The sequence below is a fragment of the Salvelinus fontinalis genome, chromosome 26, assembly GCF_029448725.1.
Source record: "Salvelinus fontinalis isolate EN_2023a chromosome 26, ASM2944872v1, whole genome shotgun sequence".
In the NCBI taxonomy this organism is placed as follows: Eukaryota; Metazoa; Chordata; class Actinopteri; order Salmoniformes; family Salmonidae; genus Salvelinus; species Salvelinus fontinalis.
Genome location: NC_074690.1, coordinates 41,408,127 through 41,421,795, shown reverse-complemented (window position 1 = coordinate 41,421,795; position 13,669 = coordinate 41,408,127). Strand labels below are relative to the sequence as shown.

General features: G+C 42.9%; 1 protein-coding gene across 1 annotated transcript in view; it reads right to left on the bottom strand.

The window, feature by feature from the left end:
- The window catches only part of LOC129824374 (solute carrier family 26 member 6-like), a 43,618-nt gene extending 31,661 nt beyond the window's left edge, over positions 1-11,957 (bottom strand). Inside the window, exons 1-6 of the mRNA XM_055883962.1 lie at positions 11,480-11,957; positions 6,702-6,841; positions 5,809-5,919; positions 5,335-5,675; positions 5,018-5,170; positions 4,350-4,432 (exon numbers count right to left, since the gene is read on the bottom strand). Coding sequence (XP_055739937.1) covers positions 4,350-4,432; positions 5,018-5,170; positions 5,335-5,675; positions 5,809-5,919; positions 6,702-6,841; positions 11,480-11,619 — 968 coding nt within the window. The 5' untranslated portion in view covers positions 11,620-11,957. The remainder of the gene's footprint in view (positions 1-4,349; positions 4,433-5,017; positions 5,171-5,334; positions 5,676-5,808; positions 5,920-6,701; positions 6,842-11,479) is intronic.
- Between the last annotated feature and the right edge of the window lie 1,712 nt (positions 11,958-13,669).

Sequence of the window (13,669 nt, the reverse complement as noted above, 5' to 3'; positions counted from 1 at the left end):
AATAGCAGCACTGTAGAAACTATTACATTACAACGGAACGATTTGAATAGTGTAGTGTTAGCTAGCTAGTGTTAGCTAAGTACATAGTTGTCTTTACTGTCCTTGTATCTAAGACAATTGTGTAGTTTTAGACTAATTATCTGGCCAGTTACCGAGGTTACCTAGCTAGCTATCGAGCTACACTTTCAAACAAAGCCAACAACGCAGCCACTGCTAGCCAGCCTACTTCAGCAGTACTGCATCATTTTAATCATTTTAGTCAATAAGATTTTTGCAACGTAAGCTTAACTTTCTGAACATTCGAGACGTGTAGTCCACTTGTCATTCCAATCTCCTTTGCATTAGCGTAGCCTGTCAACTATGTGTCTGTCTATCCCTGTTCTCTCCTCTCTGCACAGACCATACAAACGCTTCACACCGCGTGGCCGCGGCCACCCTAACCTGGTGGTCCCAGCGCGCACGACCCACGTGGAGTTCCAGGTCTCCGGTAGCCTCTGGAACTGCCGATCTGCGGCCAACAAGGCAGAGTTCATCTCAGCCTATGCTTCCCTCCAGTCCCTCGACTTCTTGGCACTGACGGAAACATGGATCACCACAGATAACACTGCTACTCCTACTGCTCTCTCTTCGTCTGCCCACGTGTTCTCACACACCCCGAGAGCTTCTGGTCAGCGGGGTGGTGGCACCGGGATCCTCATCTCTCCCAAGTGGTCATTCTCTCTTTCTCCCCTTACCCTTCTGTCTATCGCCTCCTTTGAATTCCATGCTGTCACAGTTACCAGCCCTTTCAAGCTTAACATCCTTATCATTTATCGCCCTCCAGGTTCCCTCGGAGAGTTCATCAATGAGCTTGATGCCTTGATAAGCTCCTTTCCTGAGGACGGCTCACCTCTCACAGTTCTGGGTGACTTTAACCTCCCCACGTCTACCTCTGACTCATTCCTCTCTGCCTCCTTCTTTCCACTCCTCTCCTCTTTTGACCTCACCCTCTCACCTTCCCCCCTACTCACCTGGCAGGCAATACGCTTGACCTCATCTTTACTAGATGCTGTTCTTCCACTAACCTCATTGCAACTCCCCTCCAAGTCTCCGACCACTACCTTGTATCCTTTGCCCTCTTGCTCTCATCCAACACTTCCCACACTGCCCCTACTCGGATGGTATCGCGCTGTCCCAACCTTCGCTCTCTCTCCCCCGCTACTCTCTCCTCTTCCATCCTATCATCTCTTCCCTCTGCTCAAACCTTTTCCAACCTATCTCCTGATTCTGCCTCCTCAACCCTCCTCTCCTCCCTTTCTGCATCCTTTGACTCTCTATGTCCCTTATCCTCCAGGCCGGCTCGGTCCTCCCCTCCCGCTCCGTGGCTCGATGACTCATTGCGAGCTCACAGAACAGGGCTCCGGGCAGCCTAGCGGAAATGGAGGAAAACTCGCCTCCCTGCGGACCTGGCATCCTTTCACTCCCTCCTCTCTACATTTTCCTCTTCTGTCTCTGCTGCTAAAGCCACTTTCTACCACTCTAAATTCCAAGCATCTGCCTCTAACCCTAGGAAGCTCTTTGCCACCTTCTCCTCCCTCCTGAATCCTCCTCCCCCTTCCCCCCTCCTCCCTCTCTGCAGATGACTTCGTCAACCATTTTGAAAAGAAGGTCGACGACATCCGATCCTCGTTTGCTAAGTCAAACGACACCGCTGGTTCTGCTCACACTGCCCTACCTTGTGCTCTGACCTCTTTCTCCCCTCTCTCTCCAGATGAAATCTCGCGTCTTGTGACGGCCGGCCGCCCAACAACCTGCCCGCTTGACCCTATCCCCTCCTCTCTTCTCCCGACCATTTCCGGAGACCTTCTCCCTTACCTCACCTCGCTCATCAACTCATCCTTGACCACTGGCTACGTCCCTTCCGTCTTCAAGAGAGCGAGAGTTGCACCCCTTCTGAAAAAACCTACACTCGATCCCTCCGATGTCAACAACTACCGACCAGTATCCCTTCTTTCTTTTCTCTCCAAAACTCTTGAACGTGCCGTCCTTGGCCAGCTCTCCTGCTATCTCTCTCAGAATGACCTTTTTGATCCAAATCAGTCAGGTTTCAAGACTAGTCATTCAACTGAGACTGCTCTTCTCTGTATCACGGAGGCGCTCCGCACTGCTAAAGCTAACTCTCTCTCCTCTGCTCTCATCCTTCTAGACCTATCGGCTGCCTTCGATACTGTGAACCATCAGATCCTCCTCTCCACCCTCTCCGAATTGGGCATCTCCGGCGCGGCCCACGCTTGGATTGCATCCTACCTGACAGGTCGCTCCTACCAGGTGGCGTGGCGAGAATCTGTCTCCTCACCACGTCCTCTCACCACTGGTGTCCCCCAGGGCTCTGTTCTAGGCCCTCTCCTATTCTCGCTATACACCAAGTCACTTGGCTCTGTCATAACCTCACATGGTCTCTCTTATCATTGCTATGCAGACGACACACAATTAATCTTCTCCTTTCCCCCTTCTGATGACCAGGTAGCGAATCGCATCTCTGCATGTCTGGCAGACATATCAGTGTGGATGACGGATCACCACCTCAAGCTAAACCTCGGCAAGACGGAGCTGCTCTTCCTCCCGGGGAAGGACTGCCCGTTCCATGATCTCGCCATCACGGTTGACAACTCCATTGTGTCCTCCTCCCAGAGCGCTAAGAACCTTGGCGTGATCTTGGACAACACCCTGTCGTTCTCAACTAACATCAAGGCGGTGGCCCGTTCCTGTAGGTTCATGCTCTACAACATCCGCAGAATACGACCCTGCCTCACACAGGAAGCGGCGCAGGTCCTAATCCAGGCACTTGTCATCTCCCGTCTGGATTACTGCAACTCGCTGTTGGCTGGCCTCCCTGCCTGTGCCATTAAACCCCTACAACTCATCCAGAACGCCGCAGCCCGTCTGGTGTTCAACCTTCCCAAGTTCTCTCACGTCACCCCGCTCCTCCGCTCTCTCCACTGGCTTCCAGTTGAAGCTCGCATCCGCTACAAGACCGTGGTGCTTGCCTACGGAGCTGTGAGGGGAACGGCACCTCAGTACCTTCAGGCTCTGATCAGGCCCTACACCCAAACAAGGGCACTGCGTTCATCCACCTCTGGCCTGCTCGCCTCCCTACCACTGAGGAAGTACAGTTCCCGCTCAGCCCAGTCAAAACTGTTCCACCCCAATGGTGGAACAAACTCCCTCACGACGCCAGGACAGCGGAGTCAATCACCACCTTCCGGAGACACCTGAAACCCCACCTCTTTAAGGAATACCTAGAATAGGATAAAGCAATCCTTATGCCCCCCCCCCCCCTCCCCCTTAAAAGATTTAGATGCACTATTGTAAAGTGGCTGTTCCACTGGATGTCATAAGGTGAATGCACCAATTTGTAAGTCGCTCTGGATAAGAGCGTCTGCTAAATGACTTAAATGTAAATGTAAATGTACCAATTAAATGCATATCCTGGCTTCTGGGCCTGAGTAACAGGCAGTTGACTTTGGGCACGTCAATCAGACAGGAAGTGGAGAAAAACAGATCCTAGCCTGAAGAAGTTTTAATTACATATAAAATGTGAGTTTTTATTATTGAGTTGTAGAGGAAAAAAATGCGTATATTATGAGACTGTGCTAAGATACAAATGTAAGAGGGAGACACAAAATGAGAGCAGGAAAACTGCTCAAGCATTTGGCTTACCTGTCACAGATGACTGCCTGACCAACACCCGATGCTTCTTCATGAGTGGAGCATCGTAGCCAAGCCATTTTTGGGGGTAAGGATGCTCCACTGTAGGCTTCTTGTCAAAGAAGTGGTAGGAGCCCACAAAGGGATGTTTTGGTGATTTCTTTAGGTTCAACGCTTTGAGACAAATCCGCAGTCTCCGCATCTTTAGGAGGTGGATGCAGGTCGTATGGGGCTCCACAGGTACATTCAGATCGACGTAGAGGTTGGTGTTCAAAACATTGCTGTAAAAACTGCCTCTTCATCCAATTGTTGAGACAGCCTCGTACTGAACATATGTTTGTCATGTTGACCAATTTTATGATTCTGTGCGGTTCTGTCAGTGTAAAACTATCAAGCTCTCAACTAAAAGTACCACTTTTGCATGTGCCAGCGTCGCACAAATGTTGCCGGAAATAGAAACACAATTGCAACTAACTCGCGATCACTGTGACGTTCCAGAACAAGGCGAATAGGATGACTCTCTCCCAATGAACTACACCATATCACCTTCCCCTATCTTTCCTCTTCCTCTCCTCTTCTCCTGTGGATTCAACTGATCTTAGAACACCCTACCCATCCACAAACAAACACTAACGCACAAACCCACACTCATAAACACTCACCCTTTGGGGATCTGTCCGATGACGGCCACTTTGTATTGGCTGCGCAGTTTGCAGTAGTAAGAGATAAGTGTTGCTCCTATGATCTGTAACACACACATAGACACACATAAGTTACCATGCTCACAAAAACACAACATCGCCTGTCCTGTTGTGTACATGTGCATTTTTTAGTAAATCATTATTTCAGACCTTTGTGGCTTTGCTGTGTTTGGATTCCATGCACAAATACAGGCCGATTATTTAACATAACTAATCACTTCACCATATTTTAATGGATCAATGTGACTGACTAGGCACACACACACATGCACACAGAGAAAACATACACTCCTCTTGATGAAATTACAAAATGATGTGAAAATATGGAACATTAAACTGAAAATAAGGTTAACCACATTCTGGCCTTACTCTCCTATCAGGCCATGGGGACAGGTTGCCCTCTAGTGGTTTTCACTAGAAGTGTCGTTCAAGAGACCAAAAGAGAGAGAGAGGAATGAGGAGAAAAAGACTAGAGGATGATTGTATGACAAATAAACGGAAACACACAGAGAGGTGTTAGGTGTAGAGCAGGGTTTCCCAAACTTGGTCCACGTGTTTGTTTTTGCCCGTTGCACTACACAGCTGATTCAAATAACCGAGGTTGGTTAACCCTGGTGTAGAGGACTTACCGTTATGAGTTCTATAGGAACAGGCACAGGCATTTTCTTCTCATAGTAAATGTTGAGTTCTTTGACCGTTATGAGGACCGCCAAGGCCACTAGAGTTACCACCACGGCCGCAACGTTAGTCTCTGGCAGATGTCTACAGATATCTATTAGGAGCTAGAGAGAGAGAGAAAGAAGAGAAGACAGAGAGAAGATAATAGATAGGGATAGAGAGAGAGAGAGAGAGTGTTTCTGCATACATGCAGTAGTTGGAAAACATGTACAACTTTTGCACGTGTGAATCATCTGTTTCTGTGTGTGGATGTGTTGTGTGCACTCACATAGACCTGAGACAGCGGTCCGGAGAAGCGTGCAGTGCGGATCCCAAAGAGGCTTGCGAGTTGGGAAAGTACTACCTGTATACCTGCTCCTGTCATGTAACCACGTACCAGGGGATCGGACAGGAACGTCACCACAAAACCAAACCGAATCATTCCCAGCAGAAACAGAAAGATCCCACTCAGTAAAGTGGTGCTGGCTGCTATCTGTACTCTGAGGGCATCGCGGGCTACTACATCTAGAACTGCAGTCCCATTGGTTCCATTTAGGGTCATGAAGTTACTGTTTGGGGCCAGCCTCTCTGTTGTGGTGCCTATCATGATGCTGGTCACAGCAAATGTGCCTGAGGGAACACACACACATAACACACACAAGATCATGTTAGTGAATTAATTAGCATATTCCTTTGACCAAATGATATTAAAACATTCAAATTCTCTCTCTTTCTCCTTCCCCCCTTCAACGCTCTGTCTTGCCTACGGAGATGTGTTTGGAGGTGCCAAAGATGCAGTACATGAGTACAGGGTAGAAGGAAGTGTAGAGGCCATACACTGGGGGCACAGAGGCCAGGAGAGCATAGGCCAAACCTGGGGAAACATTACAGAAATGTCAGTCTTCATCGTCTTCACCAAATAGATAGTTATCATATAGTATTCTCAGCCCAAAGAGATGCAACACTAACTTGAGATCAACTTGTGTAAATCAGGCTTTCACCTCAAGCATTGGTATCAATGAAAGATTTACATGTGGTTACATGCAGTGACTTAAAGTAACTAAGTACTCAGTGGTGTAAAGTACTACTTAAGTAATTCATGTGGGAAGGCCTTTCTGTACTTTAATATTTCTATTTGTCACAACTTTTACATTTACTCAACTACATTCCTAAAGAAAATAATGTACTTTTTAAACATTTTCCTTCACCCCCAAGAGAACTGGTTACATTTTGAATGCTTAGCAGGACATGAAAACGGTCCAATTTATTCACTTATCAAGAGAACATCCTTGGTCATCCCTACTGCCTCAGATCTGGCGAACTCACTAAACACAAATGCTTCATTTGTAAATAATGTCAGATTGTTGGAGATTTTTTTGTGCTGCTGTCTGGTTGGCTTAATATAAGAATTTAACTTTACTTATACTCAAGTATAACAATTGGTACTTTTGAACTTACAGTAAATACATTTTAAAATAAATAGTTTAGACTTTTATTCAAGTAGTAGTTTACTGGTTAACTTTCACTTTTACTTGAGTCATTTTCTATACATTTTGGTCAGGTTCGACAATTTAATACTTTTTCCACCATGTGTTGTTGATTTCAAGTTAGGATTGGGCCCTGTTTGTGTGTTCAAACAGTAGAGGTGGTACAGACCCATAGGCAGGTGCATGATGCCAACGCTTATGCCAGATATGAGGTCTCCCAGTGCGTCTTGTCTCAATGAGTAACGAGGCAGCCATGACAGGATAGGTACAAAGCTCAGCACAGAACGCTTCAGCTTGGGCACTGAACACCTGAGACCAGGGGGAAGAGTTGGAGTGGTGGAGAGGTGGAGAAGTGGAGAAAAGAATAATACATTTTTGTTATCCATTTGTGACAACAGATATTTGTCTGCTGTGTGTTGAAGTTGAAGTTGGTGGATAGGGCATGCAGGCAACTCAGCTCCTTGAGTGCCACAGTGAGTGCAGGATTTGGTTCCATTCCATCTCTTACACATCTAATTAAACGAACCAGGAGTCTTACAGCTAGGCTGGAACATAAGACAGCACATATTGTGGCCATTCAGGACCAGGTTTCATCTCCTTTAGTGGCACATGGAGCCTGGTAACACTGTGCCATAGGGCTGTAGGTAAAATCGAGGGAGTAAGCCTACATAGGATTTAGAAAAATGGCAAAATTCTGCAATTAAAATAAATTTTCGATCACTTTGACAATATTATTTAGGGGAAGCATAATTGATTCTAAGTTTAAACATCTTAATAAGATTTGAAGTTCACAATGTAGGGGGGAGGTTCTAAGGCAGGGATCCCCAAAGGGCGTCCTACTGGCCGAATTTGGCCCACAAATGGTTTTATTTGGCCCCCAAAATTGCCTTTTGTCATTGGACACAAAAGACTGTAAAAACACCAAGAAATCAGCTCCAAGTGATTTTACATTTTTGAAATCTGTTCCCAAGTATTCCCACACATGGTAGAGTGACATGATCGTATAAAAATGAAAGAAAGTTTTGAAATTATTATGTTTTAGTCAAATATTATATCTGTTTGGGATTCTTTCCGTCAAATTGACTTGTAATTATGTTCCGGCCCCCCAACCATCCGCCTAGTTGATGATCCGTGTTCTAAGGGTTGCGCTACATGGTGATGAACTTAGAGATCAGCCAATTAAAACCAGCAACTGTTTTTGCAGCTCCTGCCATAGACTCCTGGTCAAGTCCCATTCTGAGGCATTGTGAATCCAGACATCTTGACAGAGGAAGAGCCGGCTGGTTGACGAGACTATTACTTTTTAAAACAGTAAATAGCCTAAAGTTACTGCTATCTTACAAACGAATGTAACTGTGTTTATTAGTGTGCTTGCTGAAGGCAAGAACACTCTAGATTTCTGGTGGGTCCTCACCAGGGTCTTGACTTGACTGCAGTTTGGCGTCGTAACTGACTTTAGTGGGCAAAAGCTCTACTTCGATGGCCACTGACACACTGGAGGAGTGTGCTCTTCATGGATGAATCCCGGTTTGAACTGGCAGATGGCAGACAGCATGTATGGCCTTGTGTGGGGGAGCGGTTTGCTGATGTCAACATTGTGAACAGAGTGCCCCATGGTGGCGGTGGGGTGATGGTATGGGAAGGCATAAGCTACGGACAACGATCAAAATTGCATTTTATTCATGTCAATTTGAATGCATAGACATACCATGATGAGATCCTGAGGCCCACTGTCGTGCCATTCATGTAATTTTTGTGCACATAGAAAGAGGCAAAGTGTCACGATCGTGTGGCGGATTAACGGACCAAAATGCAGCAGTTGGAAAATAAGCCATCTTCTTTAATTATAACATGAAGATGAACACGACACAAAAACACTTTAACAAAACGACCGTGAAGCTACAAACGTTGTGCACAAACATACAGGCTACTAACGTTCTTACATAGACAATTACCCACAATCAATGAGAGCCTATGGCTACCCTAAATAAGGCTCCCAATCAGAGACAACCGAAATCAGCTGTCTCTAATTGGGAACTCATTCAGGTAACCATAGACTCTCCTAGATAACTAACCAACATAGACAACTCTAGACATATACACTCAACACAAAACCATCTACTACACCCCATAACCCCTTTACCAAATAAACACCCAAAACCAACAAAACATAAACCTTCCCTATGTCACACCCTGACCTAACTAAAATAATAAAGAAAACAAAGAATAATAAGGCCAGGGCGTGACACAAAGGTTGGTTCCTTTGAAGAATCTCAGAATATTAAATATATTTTAACTTGTTTAACACTTTTTAGGTTACTACATGATTCCATATGTGTTATTTCATAGTTTTGACGTCTTCACTATTATTCTACAATGTAGAAAATAGTAAATATAAAGAAAAACCCTTAAATGAGTAGGTTTGTCCAAACTTTTGACTGGTACTGCATACAAAAATATTAACTCAACATGTAAAGTGTTGTTCCCAAGATCCAAGAAATGTTAGATACGCAATAAAAGCTTATTTCTCTCAAATGTTGTGCACAAATTTGTTGACATCCCTGTTAGTGAGAAATGTATCCTTTGCCAAGATAATCCATCCACCTGACAGGTGTGGCATTTCAAGAAGCTGGACAAACATCATGATCATTACACAGGTGCACCTTGTGCTGGGGACAATAGAAATATACTCTAAAATGTGCAGTTTTGTCACACAACACAATTGCACAGATGTCTCAAGTTTTGAGGGAGCGTCTAAATGGCATGTTCACTCCAGGAATATCCAACAGAGCTGTTCCCAGAGAATTTTATGTTAATTTACCTACAATAAGCCGCCTCCAACGTCGTTTTAGAGAATTTGGCAAAACGTCCAACCAGACTAAAAACTGCAGACCACATATAACCATGCCAGCACAGGACCTCCACATCCGGCTTCAGGTAGAAGAATCATCTCAGACAAGCCACCCGGACAGCTGATGAAACTGAGGAGTTTTTCTGTATGTAATAAAGCCCTTTTGTTGGGGAAAAACTCATTCTTATTGGCTGGGTCTGGCTCCCCATTGGGTGGGCCTGGCTCCCAAGTGGGTGGGCTTATGCCCTCCCTGGCTCACCCATGGCTGCGCCCATAGATTAGTCCCTAATTCATTTATATTAACTGTAACTCAGTAAAATATTGAAATTGTTGCATGCTGCATTTACATTTTTGTTCAGTATATAAAGTGCATTCGGAAAAGTATTCAGACCCCTTAACTTTTTTCACATTTTGATACGTCACAGCCTTATTTTGAAATGTATTAAATTATTTATTTTTCCTTGTCAATCTACACACAATACCCAATAATAACAAAGTGAAAACAGTTTTTTTGAAATTTTGCAAATGTATTGACATAAGTATTTAGACCCTTTGCTATGAGATTCATCTCAGGTACATTCTGTTTCCATTGATCATCCTTGAGATGTTTACACAACGTTATTGGAGTGGTAAATTCATTTGATTGGACATGATTTGGAAAGGCACACATCTGTCTATATAAGATCCCACAGATGACAATACATGTCAGAGCAAATACCAAGCCATGAGGTCAAAGCAATTGTTCGAAGAACTCCGAGATAGGATTGTGTCGAGGCAAAGATCTGGTGAAGGTTACCAAAGAACTTCTACAGTTTTGAAGGTCCCCAAGAACACAGTGGTCTTCATCATTCCTAAATGGAATATGTTTGGAACCACCAAGAGTCTTCAATAAGGCTGTAACGCAACAAAATGTGGAAAAAGTCAAGGGGTCTCAAAACTTTCAGAATGCACTGTATATATGTATAAAGTATATGTATATATATATATTTATATATAGTATACACTCCGGACTCCAACATTGCTCGTCCTAATATTTAAATAAGAGCGTCTGGTAAATGACTTAAATGTAAATGTAAATGTTAAATATTTCTTAATTCTATTATTTTACTTGTAGATTTATCAAATCAAATCAAATCTTGTGCTTCTAGGTCCGACAGTGCAGTAATATCTAACAAGTAATCTAACAATTCCACAAGAACTACCTTATACACACAAATGTAAAGGGATGGAATAAGATTTGTGCGCATTGTTGTGTATTGTCAGATATTACTTCTCTGTTGGAGCTAGGAACACAAGCATTTTGCTACACCCGCAATAACATCTGATAAATATGTGTATGCGACCCAGAAAATTTCATTTGATTTTGATTTAATCCATATCGCGGAAGTGCATTGCAATTGCACGATTGAAATGTAAAGTAAATTTCTGATTGAGCCAAGATATGCAGCATTTACCATCAATGCGAACGCATTGTGAACATTGGGTTTAAATTGAAATCCCACCATTATGCTGAACTTCTACCATACAGGTCGAATCGAGCCCCAAATCAGATCAAACTTTATTTAAATTTTGATTGGATTTAGACCAATTCTTTAACTTAGATTTTTGGTTGCGATGGAGACGTGAATTCAACATATTAATTATTAACTTGTGGAATAAATGTGAAATCAACCAAAGCTTGAAACCCTAGGCCGATATTTTTGTTGAATTCTGGGTTGAATTAAAATGACAGATGTTGAAGACATGGGCCTAAAAAGCATAATTGATGATATATGATTGATAAAGTATATTTACTTTTCATTTGCTCTGTTAAATCTACCCTTTGAAATGACTTTGATTGCAATAGTGAATGTAGTTTTTAAGTGGAGACACATTTATGCAAATTTATTTGCCCATTTATTTGTCTATGTTGAAAATTGGTTACCATGACATACTAATCCCGTTGTTGAAATGTCACCCTCTAAATATCAGTCTACATTGATTACTTTTTCAATCCAATGTATTTTACTAAGTTCCACATCACAATACGTTGACAAATTACATTGAAACAACGTTGATTCAACCAGTTTGTGCCCAGTGGGATGTTACTATCTTACCTGAGGGAATCTTTCACCCGCTCCTTCAGGGGAGGTCTGGTGGAGTGAGTCCGTCTTCTGGCCAACTTGTCCAAGCAAAGCTCATTCATAACATCCCTCTCCACGTAAAACTCCCCAGCCCTCTGCTCCTCAACTCCCATGGCTGTCTTCCAACACTGAATGTCTGTGTGTTTATTGCTTTGTGTGTCTCTCTCTTTTCTTTCTGTCTATGTCTCTTTGTCTGTCCTTCTAGTCTGAAACAATGTGCAGAAGAGAAACCTCTTGTTCCAAAACAACAAAGGTCTCACAATTATCAACAAACTGTCAAACGCCCTGATAAGAGGTACAAAAAACAAGAAGCTACTCTATGTTCCTAGCTAGTCTGAGTGTACTCCTGGCTGTGTCTTTGTTTGTATCTCAGTCGGAACCTTCTTCATATCTGGGTGCAGGACAATCCCTGGTATTCTGGTTCTAACAGAGACTTAGCTGACTGATTCGGTCTTGGATAAGGACATTGAGATTTGTGGTTAAAATATCTTCAGGTGTGATATATTGCAAAAAGGAAAGGAGTGGCTGTCTATGTAAAAACAACACACATAGCATCATGTTGTCTAAATATTACTGTTCCCAAGAAAATTAGCGGGTTATAGATAAGCCAAATAAACCCAAATACACATGTATTTGTTGTTGGGATTTACCACTGTGATTAGTGAAAACAGAGGATGGATCAACAACATTGCAGTTAGTTACAGTATGGGATCTTACTTTGAGCCAGGAAAATAATCCTGCAGCAACAGGAAATGTGAATTATTATGTGGATTGTAAGGGAAGGGAAAATCAAGTGTGAAAATTACAGACTTCAGAAGACTTTTTCAACCTCAAATAGACTACACGTTTTATGTCAGGGTGATCAAATGAATAACGGTTAATGTAATAACTTTTTCTAAATGTAATAACTTTTCTAAATGTAATACCTTCTCAATTTCGTTTGATAAAACCAGTTAATGTAATAACGTGTCGGACGTAATAAAATGTTGAAAGTTTGATATAACAACTTTTTTTCGCTAAATGTAATAAGTTATTACATCAACCAGTAGTTATTACCTTAACCGGTGAGTAACAACTGTTTTGATGAATAAGGTAATAACTTCAACCGATGTAATAAAATACCAAAATCAATGTTTTAACGTACTATTTCCCTCAATTTGATATACATAACACCACCAACAAACTCATGCACATCACACGTTAATACTCAGACATTCATAAGCACTCATTTATATGTAGGCTACGCACATGCACAGTCATAGAAGCACACGAACACCAAAGTAACGGAATAGTCATAAACTCATACAAGACACGTAAGTATGTTCACCAAACTACCAAACTTCATTTAAATGCACACACACACGCACACGCACACGCACACGCACACACACAGGCACCTGAGCAATGGAGCAAACGGAGGAGCTGCATCCCCACTTTCAAAATAGGTGTCACGTTCCTGACCTGTTTTCTGTTGTTTTGTATGTGTTTAGTTGGTCAGGGCGTGAGTTGGGGTGGGTATTCCATGTTGTGTGTCTAGTTCGTCTGTTTCTGTGTTCAGCCTAATATGGTTCTCAATCAGAGACAGCTGTCAATCGTTGTCCCTGATTGAGAATCATATAAAGGTGGCTTGTTTTGTGTTGGGGATTGTGGGGGGTTGTTTCCTGTCTCTGTGTTTGTGGTCTGCACCAGATAGGACTGTCTCGGCGTTCACGTTTGTTATTTTGTTATTTGTTAATGTTTATTGTTTAATTAAACATGTTGAACACTAACTGCGCTGCATTTTGGTCCTCTCCTTCATCCCAGGAAGAAAGCAGTTACAATAGGGGTTTAAATGTGTTTTTACACCCCCACTTTTTACCAGAAAAGTATCTTTATCCATTGAGTAATCTGTCATTTTCAGTGATGAGTAATGTTTTGAGCTAGTCGGTATTAAAATAGATTTGACCATTATAAACATTAAACAATAATTAACTATTTGCATTTTGCACACCTTCCCCTGTCGCCTCATGATGAATGGTTTTGCCCACTGGAAAGTTCTGCAATCATTATGTCACGTTCCTGACCTGTTTTCTGTTGTGTGGTATGTGTTTAATTGGTCAGGGCGTGAGTTTTGGGTGGGTAGTCTATGTTATGTGTTTTCTATGTTGGGTTAATGGGTTGCCT